Genomic DNA, 17,283 nt, shown 5'->3' with positions numbered 1-17,283 from the left:
ACACACACACACACACACACACACACACACACACACACACACACACACACACACACAGGCCAAGAACCATGAAGAATCAATCAGGGGTCATGGCCAAAAGGTTTAAGATAGAAACTCAATCCCAGTGATGTGATCTCACACTACTTAGTATGAAGTGATGCACCCGCCATGCATACACCTAAGCCATGCATACTAAACAGTGTGCTAGTGTGAACTTTGAGACACCATCTTAGGCGACAGGAGGCGAGAAATAATCCTGTAATAGATTTCATAGATACTATAATAGAGTCCTATAAATAATCCTACTGTAACGGCGGAAGGAGCGGTTGGTGGAAGGATCGGCGGACCAACATGCAGCGTGGTACGTATCCATAATATCTTTTAATAAGAATGAATACCAAAATACAAAAGAACAAGAGAATAAACGAAAGCCGTAACACCTACGATAATGACATTTACTAGTAAGTGGAAATGCCAAATTGAACAGTTCTGTTTGAAGTAAAGTCTACAGATTGTGTTTTTATAAGTTAACTACCTCACTCTTATTGTCACTCTATTATTCATCTAGTATGTGGCTCTGAGCTCTCAGAATAACTGCTACACCGAGCTCCCATGCTTTAGTAATAACATCACACAGGAGAGGTGAGGAGAGGAGAAGAGAAGAGAAGAGAAGAGAAGAGAAGAGAAGAGAAGAGAGGAGAGGAGAGGAGAGGAGAGGAGAAGATGGGATAAGAGAGGAGAGGAGACGATGGGATAAGAGAGGAGAAGAGAAGATGTGATAAGAGAGGAGAAGAGAAGATGGGATAAGTGAGGAGAAGAGAAGATAGGAGAGGAGAAGATAGGAGAGGAGAGAAGAAGAGAATGTGGGAGAGAAGAAGAGAAGATATGAGAAGATGGGAGAGGAGAAGAGAAGATGGGAGAGGAGAGGAGAAGAGAAGATAGGAGAGGAGAGGAGGAGAGAAGATGGGAGAGGAGAGGGGGAGAGGAGAGAATTAATAATGGTGAGGAAAAAGAATAAGGAGAAGAATGATGATAAAGGGATAGAGGGATGATGCTTGGTCTTTTCTCCAGTGAGTGATTAAACCAGAGCTGTTATAATCTGGGGTTTAGTTTAACTGGGCTGTCGTGACTGTCTGAGTCGGACTCCCATTCTTCCCTCCACCCCACTTCCCTGCTACATCCTCTCCTCTCAGCTGCCCTCTTCTCTCCTCCCTGCTACAACCGCCCCTTTCCTTTCCTCTCATGTCTCCTTTCCTTACTCCCCCCTCTTCTCCCCCTCCCCTCCTCTCCTCCTCCCTTTCCTAGTCAATCCCCCGCTAACAACCGAGGGATTTCATGCAGAAACATATTCTAAGTATCACTATTGAGCTGTTCCTGACAGTGGCTATATATCTTTTCCACGTCCAGTGAGTTCTTCAGTTTACAGTGTGCGTTTTGGTTGTACTGTACAGATCTTGTTTCTCTGGGATTAATCCTCCTCTTTGACCCAGCCAAAAATAACAACCCTATTTATGGACAAAAAAATCCCTTTTCTACATTCCGCTGCACAGCATACACACACACAGCATACACACACACACACACACACACACACCACAAACACACACGTTCAGGGGTCTGTCCTCTCCCTGATTCACCGTGTCTACCCTCGGAGTGGTCCATTTTATTTGGATAAAGCATATACAGTGTGTTATAAACCCATGTGGACTGGGCATCATGAATATGCATGACATTATAATAATGATGTAGGTTTCAGGATGTTAAGATGAATGATGTGACCTAACATCTTGTGTCCAGAGCGCTGGCTGCTAATATGTCTGTCCATACAGCCATTTATTTGGTCTGCTATTAGCTTCTCTGCGGGCATGTGCATTTGACTGCATGTGTGTATACATGTGTGTGTCAGTGTGTAGTGTAGTTTGATAGTCATTGCAGTATGCCTCAGGTTCTTATGAGTGCATTCGGAAGGTGTTCAGACCCCTTCCTGTTTTCCACATTCTGTTACACTACAGCCTTATTCTAAAATTGATTAAATACAATTAATTTCTCATCAATCTACACACAATACCCCATAATGACGAAGCAAAAACAAGTTTTGAGAACTTTTTAAAATTTATAAAAACAGAAATACCTTATTTACATAAGTATTCAGACCCTTTGCTATGAGACTAGAAATTGAGCTCAGGTGCATCCTGTTTCCATTGATCATCCTTGAGATGTTTCTACAGCTTGATTAGAGTCCATCTGTGGTAAATTCAATTGATTGGACATGATTTGGAAAGGCACACACCTGTCTATATAAGGTCCCACAGTTGACAGTGGATGTCAGAGCAAAACCAAGCCATGAGGTTGAAGGAATTGTCTGTAGAGCTCTGAGAAAGGATTGTGTCGAGGCACAGATCTGGGGAATGGTACCAAAACATGTCTTCAGCATTGAAGGTCCCCAAGAACACAGTGGTCTTCATCATTCTTAAATGCACCTGTGTAATGATCATGCTGTTTAATCAGCTTCTTGATATGCCACATCTGTTAGGTGGATGAATGCTCACTTTTGTATAGAAATAAGCTTTTTGTGCATATGGAACATTTCTGGGATCTTTTATTTCAGCTCATGAAACATGGGACCAACACTTTACATGTTGCGTTTACATTTTTGTTCAGTATACTGTATATAGATATAGAGAATGTTGAGGGTGAAAGCGAGTTTAATTCAGAGAATCTGTTCATGTATTCACAGACTGTATGTCTCAATGTAATCAAGGTATGAACTTATTGTTATTCTCCACCCCTGGGGCTCATTAGGGTTAAGTGTCTTTCTAAAGGGCACATCAACAGATTTTTCACCTTGTCAGCGTGGGTATTCAAACCACCAACCTTTCTGCTACTGGCTGCTAGGCTCCCTGCTACCACACACACACACACACACACGCACGCACGCACGCACGCACACACACACACACACACGTGTTCCTAGTGTATTTCCTTAGCAGAGGAAATCTTTACCATCTGTGTGTGTTCCTAACCCCCTAGATCCCTCACAGGGATAGACCTCCTATTGGAGGGTGCTGCAGCTGCAGCCTATCTTACTACACATCCAATCAAATCACATTGTATTGGTCACATACACGTATTTAACAGATGTTATTGCGGGTATAGCGAAATGCTTGTGCTTCTAGCTCCGACAGTGCAGTAATATCTAACAAGTAATATCTAACAGTTTCACAACATATACCCAAAATACACGTAAATCTAAGTAAAGAATGGATTAAGAATATATATACATATATGTCAGAGTGGCATTGGACTAAGATACAGTGGCTTAGTATAGAGTACAGTATATACATATGAGATAGGTGATGCAATATTTACACACAACTACAGTGACAAAGATAGTATAGAGTACAGTTTACAAATATGAGATGAGTAATGGAAGATACGGAACATTATTAAAGTGACTAGTGTTCCATTTCTAAAAGTGGCCAGTGATTCCTAATCTATGTCTGTAGGCAGCAGCCTCTGATGTGCTAGTGATGACTGTTTAACAGTCTGATGCCCTTGAGATAGAAGCTGTTTTTCAGTCTCTCGGTCCCAGCTTTGATGCACCTGTACTGACCTCGCCTTCTCTATGATATTGGGGTGAACAGGCCGTGGCTCAGGTGGTTGATGTCCTTGATGATCTTTTTGGCCTTCCTATGGAATTGCGTGCTGTAGGTGTCCAGGAGGGCGGGAAGTTTGCCCCCGGTAATACGTTAGGCAGACCGCACCACCCTCTGGTGAGCGTTGCGTTTGTGGGCGGTTCAGTTGCCGTACCAGGCGGTGATACAGCCTGACAGGATGCTCTCAATTGTGCATCTGTAAAATTTTGTGAGGGTTTTAGGTGTTAAGCCAAAATTCTTTAGCCTCCTGAGGTTGAAGAGGCACTGATGTGCCTTCTTCACCACACTGTCTGTGAGGGTGGACCATTTCCGTTTGTCAGTGATGTGTATGCCGAGGAACTTGAAGCTTTCCACCTTCTCCGCTGCGGTCCCTTCGATGTGGATAGGGGGGTGATCCCTCTGCTGTTTCCTGAAGTCCACGATCATCTCCTTTGTTTTGTTGACGTTGAGTGAGAGGTTATTTTCCTGGTACCACACTCCCAGGGCCCTTACCTCCTCCCTGTAGGCTGTCTTATTGTTGTTGGTAATCAAGCCAACTACTGTTGTTTCATCTGCAAACTTGATGATTGAGTTGGAGGCATGCTTGGCTACGCAGTCATGGGTGAACAGGGAGTACAGGAGGGAGCTGAGCACACACCCTTGTGGGGTCCCAGTGTTGAGGATCAGGGAAGAGGAGGTGCTGTTATTTACCTTCACCACCTGGGGGTGACCCGTCAGGAAGTCCAGGACCCAGTTGCACAAGGCGGGGTTCAGACGCAGGGCCTTGAGCTTGATGATTAGCTTGGAGGGTACTATGTTGTTGAATGTTGAACTATAGTCAATGAACAGCATTCTTACATAGGTACGCCTCTTGTCCAGATGGGACAGGGCAGTGTGCAGTGTGGTGGCAATTGTATCGTCTGTGGATCTATTGGGGTGGTAAGCAAATTGAAGTGGATCTAGGATATTCTTCTATATTCCCAGTCTTCTTGCCCTGTTTAAATGCGGTGGTTCGCGCTTTCAGTTTTGCGCGAATATTCCCATCTATCCATGGTTTCTGGTTAGCGTAGGTTTTAATAGTCACAGTGGGTACAACATCTCCTATACACTTCCTGATTAACTCATTCACCGTATCAGTATATGTGTCAATATTTTTATCTGAAGCTGCTCTGAACATATCCAAGTACGCGTGATCAAAACAATCTTGAAGCATAGATTCCGATTGGCCAGACCAGCATTGAATGGTCCTCACCACAGGTGCTTCCTGTTTGTGTTTCTGCCTATAGGGGAGGAGCAAGATGGAATCGTGGTCCGATTTGCCGAATGGAGGGCGGGGGAGGGCCTTATATGCATTCTGGAAGGTAGTATAGCAACGGTCGAGGGTTGTAGCAGGGCGAGTACAGCTATCAATATGTTGATAGATTTTTGAGAGCCTTTTCCTCAAATTTGTTTGGTAAAATCCCCAGCTACAATAAATGCAGCCTCAGGATATGTGGTTACCAGTTTGCATAAAGTCCAGTGAAGTTCTTTGAGGGCCGTCGTGGTATCCGCTTGGGGGGATATAGACCGCTGTGGCTATTATTGATGAAAATTCTCTCGGGAGATAGTACGGTCGGCATTTGATTGTGAGATATTCTAGTTCGGTTGAACAGAAGAACTTGAGTTCCTGTATGCTATCACAGTTACACCATAAGACGTTAATCATAAAACATATCCTTCCACCCTTCTGCTTCCCGGAGAGATGTTTGTTCCTGTCGGTGCGATGTACTGAGAACCCAACTGGCTTTACAGAGTCAGACAGTATATCTCAAGAGGGCCATGTTTCCGTGAAGCTGAGCATGTTACAATCCCTGGTGTCCCTCTGAAAAGCAACTCTCGCCTTGAGCTCATCAACTTTATTATCCAGCGATTGGACATTAGCAAGTAAAATACTCGGGAGCGGTGGGTGGTGTGCAGGCTTCCTAAATCGGACCAGAAGACTGCCCCGAGTACCTCTCCTCCGCCAGCGTTGTTTTGGGAGAGCAAACAAAGGATCCGCTCCAGCGAAGTCGTAATCCTGGTCGTAATGCTGGACGTTCTGGTGAATTACCGCTGCTCTAATATCCAATAGTTCTTCCCGGCTGTATGTAATGACACAAAACAAACAATTCCTGAGCTAATAACGTAAATAATAGTACATAAACAAACAAAATACTGCAGAGTTGCTTAAGAGCTAGTTGCGACGCTGCCATCTCCGTCGGCGCCATCATGTATCTGCAGGTCAGGACTATTCCACTGCAGGTCAGGACTATTCAACTGCAGGTCAGGACTATTCAACTGCAGGTCAGGACTATTCAACTGCAGGTCAGGACTATTCAACTGCAGGTCAGGACTATTCCACTGCAGGTCAGGACTATTCCACTGCAGGTCAGGACTATTCAACTGCAGGTCAGGACTATTCCACTGCAGGTCAGGACTATTCCACTGCAGGTCAGGACTATTCAACTGCAGGTCAGGACTATTCAACTGCAGGTCAGGACTATTCAACTGCAGGTCAGGACTATTCCACTGCAGGTCAAGACTATTCAACTGCAGGTCAGGACTATTCAACTGCAGGTCAGGACTATTCAACTGCAGGTCAGGACTATTCAACTGCAGGTCAGGACTATTCAACTGCAGGTCAGGACTATTCCACTGCAGGTCAGGACTATTCAACTGCAGGTCAGGACTATTCAACTGCAGGTCAGGACTATTCAACTGCAGGTCAGGACTATTCAACTGCAGGTCAGGACTATTCAACTGCAGGTCAGGACTATTCAACTGCAGGTCAGGACTATTCAACTGCAGGTCAGGACTATTCAACTGCAGGTCAGGACTATTCAACTGCAGGTCAGGACTATTCAACTGCAGGTCAGGACTATTCCACTGCAGGTCAGGACTATTCAACTGCAGGTCAGGACTATTCAACTGCAGGTCAGGACTATTCAACTGCAGGTCAGGACTATCCAACTGCAGGTCAGGACTATTCAACTGCAGGTCAGGACTATTCAACTGCAGGTCAGGACTATTCAACTGCAGGTCAGGACTATTCAACTGCAGGTCAGGACTATTCAACTGCAGGTCAGGACTATTCCACTGCAGGTCAGGACTATTCAACTGCAGGTCAGGACTATTCAACTGCAGGTCAGGACTATTCCACTGCAGGTCAGGACTATTCAACTGCAGGTCAGCACTATTCCACTGCAGGCCTGGAGGGCTCACGTGCTACTGCTTATCGGAATCTGATAGTTCATTGGCTGATTCATGTTACTGATTGGCCAGTCTGTCTACTCACCTGGTGTACCTTGAAGATTAGAAGAGCTGAATATGTTATACTATCTTATAATATTTGGTCAAAATGTACTTCCATGGCTGATTACTAAAGAATGTTTCATCATGACCTCACTTCCTGTTTTCTATTTCCTGTCCCCAAAAGGAAGGGATTCCGTCCTACCTGGCAACATCACCTATTGTGTCCCAGGGGGCGGAGCTAATGGAAGCCCAGCTGGGGAAGGGCATGTCTCGCCTCTCTGACCCCACCTCCCTCTCGGTCCTGAGCTCCCAGCAGACCATAGGAGGAGGAGGAGGGATGATGATGAAGAAGAGGAGGAAGAGGAGGAAGAAGGCGCGGGAGAGCGGAGGAGGGAGGCGGGAGGAGAGTGGGGAGCACTCAGAGGATGAGGACATGTTCACCATCGATATGAGCACTGATGAGGAGCAAGAGCACGATAACAACGCCAGCAGGTGATTACAGTACATATAGTCCTTACATCAACACTATTTTCACTCATGTACAACGTGTGTGTGTGTGTGTGTGTGTGTGTGTGTGTGTGTGTGTGTGTGTGTGTGTGTGTGTGTGTGTGTGTGTGTGTGTGTGTGTGTGTGTGTGTGTGTGTGTGTGTGTGTGTGTGTGTATAATTCCACTGCTACGTGGGGTAGAAGAACACACACATCCCTGTGCTAGTTGGGTGCTGGCTGAGACTGGGTAAACAAGCCTGAAGTAACCAGTGTCTGTTGCACCCTCCTTATTCTCTCTCATTCATCTGATGTGTGTGTTGTTGTTGTTAATGTCTCTCTCTGTGTCTCTCTCTGTGTCTCTCTCTGTCTCTCTCTCTGTCTCTGTCTCTGTCTCTCTGTCTCTCTCTCTCTCTCTCTGTCTCTCTCTCTCTGTCTCTCTCTCTCTGTCTTTGTCTTTCTCTCCTCTCTCTCTCTCTCTCTCTCTCTCTCTCTCTCTCTCTCTCTCTCTCTCTCTCTCTCTCTCTCTCTCTCTTTGTCTCCCTCTCTATCTTTGTCTCTCTCTCTCTCTCTCTTTGTCTCCCTCTGTCTTTGTCTCTCTCTCTATATGTATGTTTGTCTCTCTCTGTCTCAGGGCCTCTACTCCAGAGCTCTATGAAGAGCAGGGGCCTAAGGCCAGTGTGTTGAGCAGCACCTACACCCAGAACACAACATACACACTTCCTGACGCAGACTGGGCACACTCGCAGAGGTAGATACACATGACCCAACCCACACACACATGCATGCACACACACACATACACCCACAAGATCAAACAGAACAGAATAATTAACAGTTGTTGTACTCATGCAGGATCTGGTCAGATGCCTTTGTAGAATGAAAGAACTGCATATGGCTTACAGTTGTTCTCTCTGTATCTCCCCCCCCCCCCCATCCCCATCCCCATCTCTCTCACCCATCCCCATCTCTCTCTCCCCATCCCCATCTCTCTCCCCCATCCCCATCTCTCTCTCCCCATCCCCATCTCTCTCCCCCATCCCCATCTCTCTCTCCCCCATCCCCATCTCTCTCCCCATCCCCATCTCTCTCTCCCCATCCTCATCTCTCTCTCCCCCATCCCCATCTCTCTCCCCATCCCCATCTCTCTCTCCCCATCCCCATCTCTCTCTCCCCCATCCCCATCTCTCTCTCACCCATCCCCATCTCTCTCCCCCATCCCCATCTCTCTCTCCCCCATCCCCATCTTTCTCCCCTCCATCCCCATCTCTCTCTCCCCATCCCCATCTCTCTCTCCCCATCCCCATCTCTCTCCCCCATCCCCATCTCTCTCTCCCCCATCCCCATCTCTCTCTCCCCCATCCCCATCTCTCTCCCCTCCATCCCCATCTCTCTCTCCCCATCCCCATCTCTCTCCCCCATCCCCATCTCTCTCTCCCCCATCCCCATCTCTCTCTCCCTCCCTACCCCCATCTCTCTCTCCCTCCCCATCCCCATCTCTCTCTCCCCCATCCCCATCCCTCTCTCCCCCATCCCCATCTCTCCCCCCCATCCCCATCTCTCTCTCCCCCATCCCCATCTCTCTCTCCCCCATCCCCATCTCTCTCCCCCCCATCCCCATCTCTCTCCCCCCACCCCCATCTCTCTCCCCCATCCCCATCTCTCCCCCCATCCCCATCTCTCCCCCCATCTCCATCTCTCTCTCCCCCATCCCCATCTCTCTCTCCCTCCCTACCCCCATCTTTCTCTCCCTCCCTCCCCATCACTCTCCCCCCCATCCCCATCTCTCTCTCCCCCCATCCCCATCTCTCTCTCCCCCATCCCCATCACTCTCCCCCCCATCCCCATCTCTCTCTCCCCCCATCCCCATCTCTCTCTCCCCCATCCCCATCTCTCTCCCCCATCCCCATCTCTCTCCCCCCATCCCCATCTCCCCCCATCCCCATCTCTCTCTCCCCATCCCCATCTCCCCCCCCCACCCCATCTCTCTCCCCCCATCCCCATCTCTCCCCCTATCCCCATCTCTCCCCCCATCCCCATCTCTCTCTCCCCCCATCCTCATCTCTCTCCCCCATCCCCATCTCTCTCTCCCCCATCCCCATCTCTCTCTCCCTCCCCATCCCCATCTCTCTCTCCCTCCCTACCCCCATCTCTCTCTCCCTCCCCATCACCATCTCGCTCTCCCCATCCCCATCTCTCTCCCCCATCCCCATCTCTCTCTCCCCCATCCCCATCTCTCTCTCCCTCCCTACCCCCATCTCTCCCTCCCCATCACCATCTCGCTCTCCCCATCCCCATCTCTCTCTCCCTCCCTACCCCCATCTCTCTCTCCCCCATCCCCATCTCTCTCTCCCTCCCTACCCCCATCTCTCTCTCCCTCCCCATCACCATCTCGCGCTCCCCATCCCCATCTCTCTCTCCCTCCCTACCCCCATCTCTCTCTCCCCATCCCCATCTCTCTCCCCCCATCCCCATCTCTCTCTCCCCCATCCCCATCTCTCTCCCTCCCTACCCCCATCTCTCTCTCCCTCCCTACCCCCATCTCTCTCTCCCTCCCCATCCCCATCTCTCTCTCCCCCATCCCCATCCCTCTCTCCCCCATCCCCATCTCTCCCCCCATCCCCATCTCTCTCTCCCCCATCCCCATCTCTCTCTCCCCCATCCCCATCTCTCTCCCCCCCATCCCCATCTCTCTCCCCCCACCCCCATCTCTCTCCCCCATCCCCATCTCTCCCCCCATCCCCATCTCTCTCTCCCTCCCTAACCCCATCTCTCCCTCCCTACCCCCATCTCTCTCTCTCCCTCCCCATCTCTCTCTCCCTCCCCATCCCCATCTCTCTCCCTCCCTACCCGTATCTCTCTCTCCATCCCCATCTCTCTCTCCCTCCCCATCCCCATCTCTCTCCCTCCCTACCCGTATCTCTCTCTCCATCCCCATCTCTCTCTTCCTCTAGTCCTCTGATAGAACATACTCTGTCTATCCCTCCTAGCGGTGGTCTGTCCATCTCCTGTCCACAGCAGACTTCTCTCTTCCCTTCTCCTATCAGGTAAGTTATACTATTTTATTTTGTATTATTATTGTTTAAACTCTGCATCGTTGGGAAAGGATCGGAAGCAAGCATTTCACTGTAAAGTTTACATCAGTTGTATTCGGCGCATGTGATAAAAATCTAATCAAATTTTATTTTATTTATCTCACCATCCAATCTCACTTATTAGTATAGCTTCATTAAGGCTTAAAAGTTTTCCTTTCTTTATAGACCAACTACATTATAGTCTAAAACCATGCGAACCAGCAGAGACTTTGTACTGTATTGTTGATGTCCATGAATCAGTGTAGTACTGGCTCAACCAATCACATCTCTCTATGTGACCTGTTACCAAGCAGCCCAGGCGGCTCCAGCCCCTCCACTCCAAAGAGTGACTCAGAGCTGACCAATCAGAGCAAAGACAACCCTGAGATGATGTGGGCCTGGGGAGAGCTGCCACAAGCTGCCAAGGTACAGAGAGAGGGAGGGAGGTGGGAAGGGACAGAGTGAGGGGTTGAAGGGTGGGAGGGAGGGAGGGATATAGGGAGAGAGGGATATAGGGAGGGGAGACAGATTCAGAGAGACAGAACAGGAAAGAAAGGACACAAAATGGGAGGCATTATGTCCACACATTGATCCAGAAATCAGGACTGATGTTTGCAGACTTTAATCTCTTTAATCATCTTCCATGAGAGCTGAGGACACGCTAGCACATCCACACATCTCTCCTCTCTCTCTCTGTCTTCTCCTATCTACACCCTACCTCCCCTCCCTTACTCTGTCCTGCTCTCTCTCTCTTCTTTCTCCTCTCTCTCTTTCCCTCTCTCTCTCCTCCTCTAGCCCTCCTTCTTCCCTCCGTTCCAGATGCAAGATTCTTTGATGATGTCCCCTGTCACCATCCCTGTGTGTGACAGCACACACTTCAGAACCATCACTGGAGACGGTGGCCCCTCTGATCAGATCCAGTCCCAGAGGCAAAAAGACAGCGGCCCCCCGTCCCTCACCCTGTATGTTCCCCAGCCCGAGGACAACATGGCTGGGGCCGGGTCTGGAGTCGGGTCTGGGGCCGGGTCTTGGCCTGGAGGAGACATGGAGGCAGTATGGGCAGCCTGTAGAGAGGTGGAGGGACTGGTGGCCTCCAGGATGCTGTCAGAACTGGATGAGGGGGGCCATAGGGACAACACGGTCAGACACACAGACTCCCCATCTAAGAGGAAAGGTACGCAGCTTACAAGTCTGCTTCTGTAATGATCTGGTTTATTTCACATTCAGGGTTAGGGTGTCCTGTATGACTCAGGTGGTAGAGCATGGAGCTCAGGTGGTAGAGCATGGAGCTCAGTTGGTAGAGCATGGAGCTCAGGTGGTAGAGCATGGAGCTCAGTTGGTAGAGCATGGAACTCAGTTGGTAGAGCATTGAGCTCAGTTGGTAGAGCATGGAGCTCAGTTGGTAGAGCATGGAACTCAGTTGGTAGAGCATTGAGCTCAGTTGGTAGAGCATTGAGCTCAGTTGGTAGAGCATGGAGCTCAGGTGGTAGAGCATGGAGCTCAGTTGGTAGAGCATTGAGCTCAGTTGGTAGAGTATGGAGCTCAGGTGGTAGAGCATTGAGCTCAGTTGGTAGAGCATGGAGCTCAGGTGGTAGAGCATGGAGCTCAGTTGGTAGAGCATGGAGCTCAGTTGGTAGAGCATGGAGCTCAGTTGGTGGAGCATTGAGCTCAGTTGGTAGAGCATGGAGCTCAGTTGGTAGAGCATGGAGCTCAGGTGGTAGAGCATGGAGCTCAGTTGGTAGAGCATTGAGCTCAGTTGGTAGAGCATGGCATTTGCAACGCCAGGGTTGTGGGTTTGATTCCCCGGGCCACCCATGCGTAAAATGTATGCACACATGACTGACTGACTGTAAGTAACTTTGGATAAAAGCGTCTGCTAAACGGCGTATGTTAAATGTTATTGTAATCAGTGTTCATGGACAGGCATGGTTGAGTAGCTGAACCATTATCTGGAAGGAGAGGACAGACAGAATATATATGTCCGTTTAGATGACAGAATTTTTATTCAAACTGTCACTCACGTCTGTAGATATGAATGTCTCAGCCATTAGTTTCACGTCTGTAGATATGAATGTCTCAGCCATTAGTTTCACGTCTGTAGATATGAATGTCTCAGCCATTAGTTTCACGTCTGTAGATATGAATGTCTCAGCCATTAGTTTCACATCGGTAGATATGAATGTCTCAGCCATTAGTTTCACATCGGTAGATATGAATGTCTCAGCCATTAGTTTCACGTCTGTAGATATGAATGTCTCAGCTATTAGTTTCACGTCTGTAGATCTGAATGTCTCAGCCATTAGTTTCACGTCTGTAGATATGAATGTCTCAGCCATTAGTTTCACGTCTGTAGATATGAATGTCTCAGCCATTAGTTTCACGTCTGTAGATATGAATGTCTCAGCCATTAGTTTCACGTCTGTAGATATGAATGTCTCAGCCATTAGTTTCACGTCTGTAGATATGAATGTCTCAGCCATTAGTTTCACGTCTGTAGATATGAATGTCTCAGCCATTAGTTTCACGTCTGTAGATATGAATGTCTCAGCCATTAGTTTCACGTCTGTAGATATGAATGTCTCAGCCATTAGTTTCACGTCTGTAGATATGAATCTCAGCCATTAGTTTCACGTCTGTAGATATGAATCTCAGCCATTAGTTTCACGTCTGTAGATATGAATCTCAGCCATTAGTTTCACGTCTGTAGATATGAATGTCTCAGCCATTAGTTTCACGTCTGTAGATATGAATGTCTCAGCCATTAGTTTCACGTCTGTAGATATGAATGTCTCAGCCATTAGTTTCACGTCTGTAGATATGAATGTCTCAGCCATTAGTTTCACGTCTGTAGATATGAATCTCAGCCATTAGTTTCACGTCTGTAGATATGAATGTCTCAGCCATTAGTTTCACGTCTGTAGATATGAATGTCTCAGCCATTAGTTTCATATCAACTTAATGAATGAAAGTAATGCCTTGTCAATCATTGTATCCATGGTAACGTGTGACACTGTACTTGCAGACAAGAGGAGCCACCACCTGGGCTCTGATGGAATCTACCTGGATGACATCACTGAGCTGGAGCCAGATGTGGCCGCTCTCTACTTCCCCAAAAGGTAACACAACTGTAACTTACACACACACACTTACAGGCACACCTGTCACACACACATACAGTGCATTCGGAAAGTAGTCAGACCCCTTCCCTTTTTCCACATTTTATTACGTTACAGCCTTATTCTAAAATATATATTTTTTAAATCCCCCATCAATCTACACACAATGTTCCATAATGACAAAGTCAAAATGGGTTTTCAGACATTTTTGAACATTTATAAAAAATTCAAAACAGAAATATTCAGACCCTTTGCTATGAGACATGAAATTGAGTTCAGGTGCATTCTGCTTTCATTCATCATCCTTGAGATGTTTCTACAACTTGATTGGAGTCTACCTGTGGTAAATTCAATTGATTGGACATGATTTGGAAAGGTACCCACCTGTCTATATTAAGGTCCCACAGTTGACAGTCCATGTCAGAGCAAAAAAACATGCCATGATGTTGAAGGAGTTGTCTGTAGCGCTGCGCAACAGGATTGTGTTGAGGCACAGATCTGGGGAAGGGTACCAAAAAATGTCTGTCCTCCATCATTCTTAAATGTAAGAAGTTTGGAACCACCAGACTCTTCCTAGAGTTGGCCTCCCGGCCAAACTGAGCAATCGGGGGAGAAGGGCCTTGGTCAGGGAGGTGACCAAGAACCCGATGGTCTCTCTGACAGAGTTCCAGACTTCTTCTGTGGAGATGGGAGAACCTTCCAGAAGGACAACCATCTCTGCAACACTCCATCAATCAGGCCTTTATGGTAGAGTGGCCAGATGGAAGCCACTCCTCAGTAAAAGGCACATGACAGTCCACTTGGAGTTTGCCAAAAGGCACCTAAAGGACTTTCAGACCATGAGAAACAAGATGCTCTTGTCTGATGAAACCAAGATTGAACTTTTGACCTGAATGCCAAGTGTCACATCTAGAGGAAACCTGGCACGATCCCTACGGTGAAGCATGGTGGTGGCAGCATCATGCTGTGGGGATGTTTTTGAGCGGCAGGGACTGGGAGACTAGTCAGGATCGAGGGAAAGATGAATGGAGCAAAGTACAGAGAGATCCTTGATGAAAACCTGCTCCAGAGCGCTCAGTACCTCAGACTGGGGCGAAGGTTCACCTTCCAACAGGACTATGACCCTAGGCACACAGACAAGACAACACCGGAGTGGCTTCGGGACAAGTCTCTGAGTGGCCCAGCCAGAGCCCGGACTGGAACCCGATCGAACATCTCTGGAGAGACCTGAAAATAGCTGTGCAGCGACGCTCCCCATCCAACCTGACAGAGCTTGAGAGGATCTGCAGAGAAGAATGGGAGAAACTCCCCAAATACAGGTGAGCCAAGCTTGTAGCGTCATACCCAACAAGACTTGAGGCTGTAATTTCTTTCAAAGGTGCTTCAACAAAGTACTGAGTAAAGGGTCTGAATACTTATGTAAATGTGATATTTCATTTATTTAATTTTTGTAATAAATTAGCAAACATTTCTAAAAACCTGTTTTTGCTTCGTCATTATGGGGTATTAGAATAAGGCTGTAACATAACAAAATGTGGAAAAAGTCAGGGGGTCTAAGTACTTTCCAAATGCGCTTTACACACCTATTACACACACACATCAGAGGAGGCTGGTGGGAGGAGCTTTAGGAGGGTGGGCTCATTGTAATGGCTGGAATTAAATAAATGGTATCAAGCACATCAAACATATGAACATCCTTTTACTCCATTGATTCCATTCCAGCCTTTCGATTGAGCCGGTTTTCCTATAGCTCCTCCCACCAGCCTCCAATGACACACATATACACGCTGTCACGCCCTGGCCATAGAGAGGCTTATATTCTCTATTTTGGGTAGGCCAGGATGTGACTAGGGTGGGCATGGGCATTCTAGTTTCGTTATTTCTATGTTTTCTGTTTCTATGTTTTGGCCGGGTATGGTTCTCAATCAGGGACAGCTGTCTATCGTTGTCTCTGATTGGGAATCATACATAGGCAGCCTTTTTCCCACCTGTGTTTTGTGGGTAGTTGTTTTCTGTTTAGTTTATGCACCTTACAGAACTGTTTCCGTTTCGTCACGTTGTTATTTTGTTCAAGTGTTTTGGTTAATAAAAGATCATGAACACTTACCACACTGCGCTTTGATCCGATCCTCATTACGACGAGAGCCGTGACACACGCACTCAACACACCCACACACACACATCAGTAACAAACACACACCTGTTACGCACACACATACACACACTCACCTATCCTGTCCTACGCACAGAGTTGTCCTACACTCCTGACCCTATGACCCTGTTCCTTAGTGACGGGGGTGGTTCGGTGAGAGGAGGCTTGGAAACGGGAGTGCGGAGTGCCAACCAATCCCCTCAGTCGGTGGGCAGCAGTGGGATGGACAGCGGCGTGGACAGCTACTCTGACCAGCTGGGAGACATGCCCAACATCGCCATCTCCCTTTGTGGAGGTCTCACTGACAACAGAGAGATCACAAGAGGTAGGGGCTGCATCTCAATACTGTTCAAATTGTAGCTACATCTATTTGCTGCTCAGATCTACTAATTGGTGTGAGATCAGATGGAAGGGAGCAACTTTCTGGAATAGAAGAGCATTAACCCTCTCCTGTCTGTGTCTCTACAGAACACTTATATTAACCCTCCTGTCTGTGTCTCTACAGAACACTTATATTAACCCTCTCCTGTCTGTGTCTCTACAGAACAGTTATATTAACCCTCTCCTGTCTGTGTCTCTACAGAACACTTATATTAACCCTCTCCTGTCTGTGTCTCTACAGAACAGTTATATTAACCCTCCTGTCTGTGTCTCTACAGAACAGTTATATTAACCCTCTCCTGTCTGTGTCTCTACAGAACACTTATATTAACCCTCTCCTGTCTGTGTCTCTACAGAACAGTTATATTAACCCTCCTGTCTGTGTCTCTACAGAACAGTTATATTAACCCTCCTGTCTGTGTCTCTACAGAACAGTTATATTAACCCTCTCCTGTCTGTGTGTCTCTACAGAACAGTTATATTAACCCTCCCCTATCTGTGTCTCTACAGAACAGTTATATTAACCCTCTCCTGTCTGTGTCTCTACAGAACACTTATATTAACCCTCCTGTCTGTGTCTCTACAGAACAGTTATATTAACCCTCCTGTCTGTGTCTCTACAGAACAGTTATATTAACCCTCCTGTCTGTGTCTCTACAGAACAGTTATATTAACTCTCTCCTGTCTGTCTCTACAGAACAGTTATATTAACCCTTTCCTGTCTGTGTCTCTACAGGACACTTATATTAACCCTCTCCTGTCTGTGTCTCTACAGAACACTTATATTAACCCTCTCCTGTCTGTGTCTCTACAGGACACTTATATTAACCCTCTCCTGTCTGTGTCTCTACAGAACAGTTATATTAACCCTCTCCTGTCTGTGTCTCTACAGAACAGTTATATTAACCCTCTCCTGTCTGTGTCTCTACAGAACAGTTATATTAACCCTCCTGTCTGTGTCTCTACAGAACACTTATATTAACCCTCTCCTGTCTGTGTCTCTACAGAACAGTTATATTACCCTCTCCTTGTCACGATCGTGTACTGGAGAGACGGACCAAGATGCAGCGGAATAATGATACATCTTCTCTTTTTATTTAAAGAAGATGAACGAACACGACACACTTTAAAAAACTATACAAAACAACAAACGACCGTGAAGCTAAATAACG

At 47.3% G+C, this 17,283-nt stretch overlaps 1 protein-coding gene across 1 annotated transcript in view; it reads left to right on the top strand.

Annotated features, from left to right (window-relative positions):
* Window positions 1-17,283, top strand: part of LOC129811515 (phosphatidate phosphatase LPIN1-like) — a 56,402-nt gene that overhangs the window by 19,786 nt on the left and 19,333 nt on the right. The window contains 7 exon segments of the mRNA XM_055862887.1: window positions 7,090-7,397; window positions 8,023-8,139; window positions 10,343-10,435; window positions 10,774-10,888; window positions 11,258-11,636; window positions 13,485-13,578; window positions 15,868-16,055. Coding sequence (XP_055718862.1) covers window positions 7,090-7,397; window positions 8,023-8,139; window positions 10,343-10,435; window positions 10,774-10,888; window positions 11,258-11,636; window positions 13,485-13,578; window positions 15,868-16,055 — 1,294 coding nt within the window.

The sequence above is a fragment of the Salvelinus fontinalis genome, chromosome 15 (genome assembly GCF_029448725.1).
Source record: "Salvelinus fontinalis isolate EN_2023a chromosome 15, ASM2944872v1, whole genome shotgun sequence".
In the NCBI taxonomy this organism is placed as follows: Eukaryota; Metazoa; Chordata; class Actinopteri; order Salmoniformes; family Salmonidae; genus Salvelinus; species Salvelinus fontinalis.
Note: the sequence above shows the minus strand (reverse complement) of the source record. Positions and strands in the feature narration are given on the sequence as shown.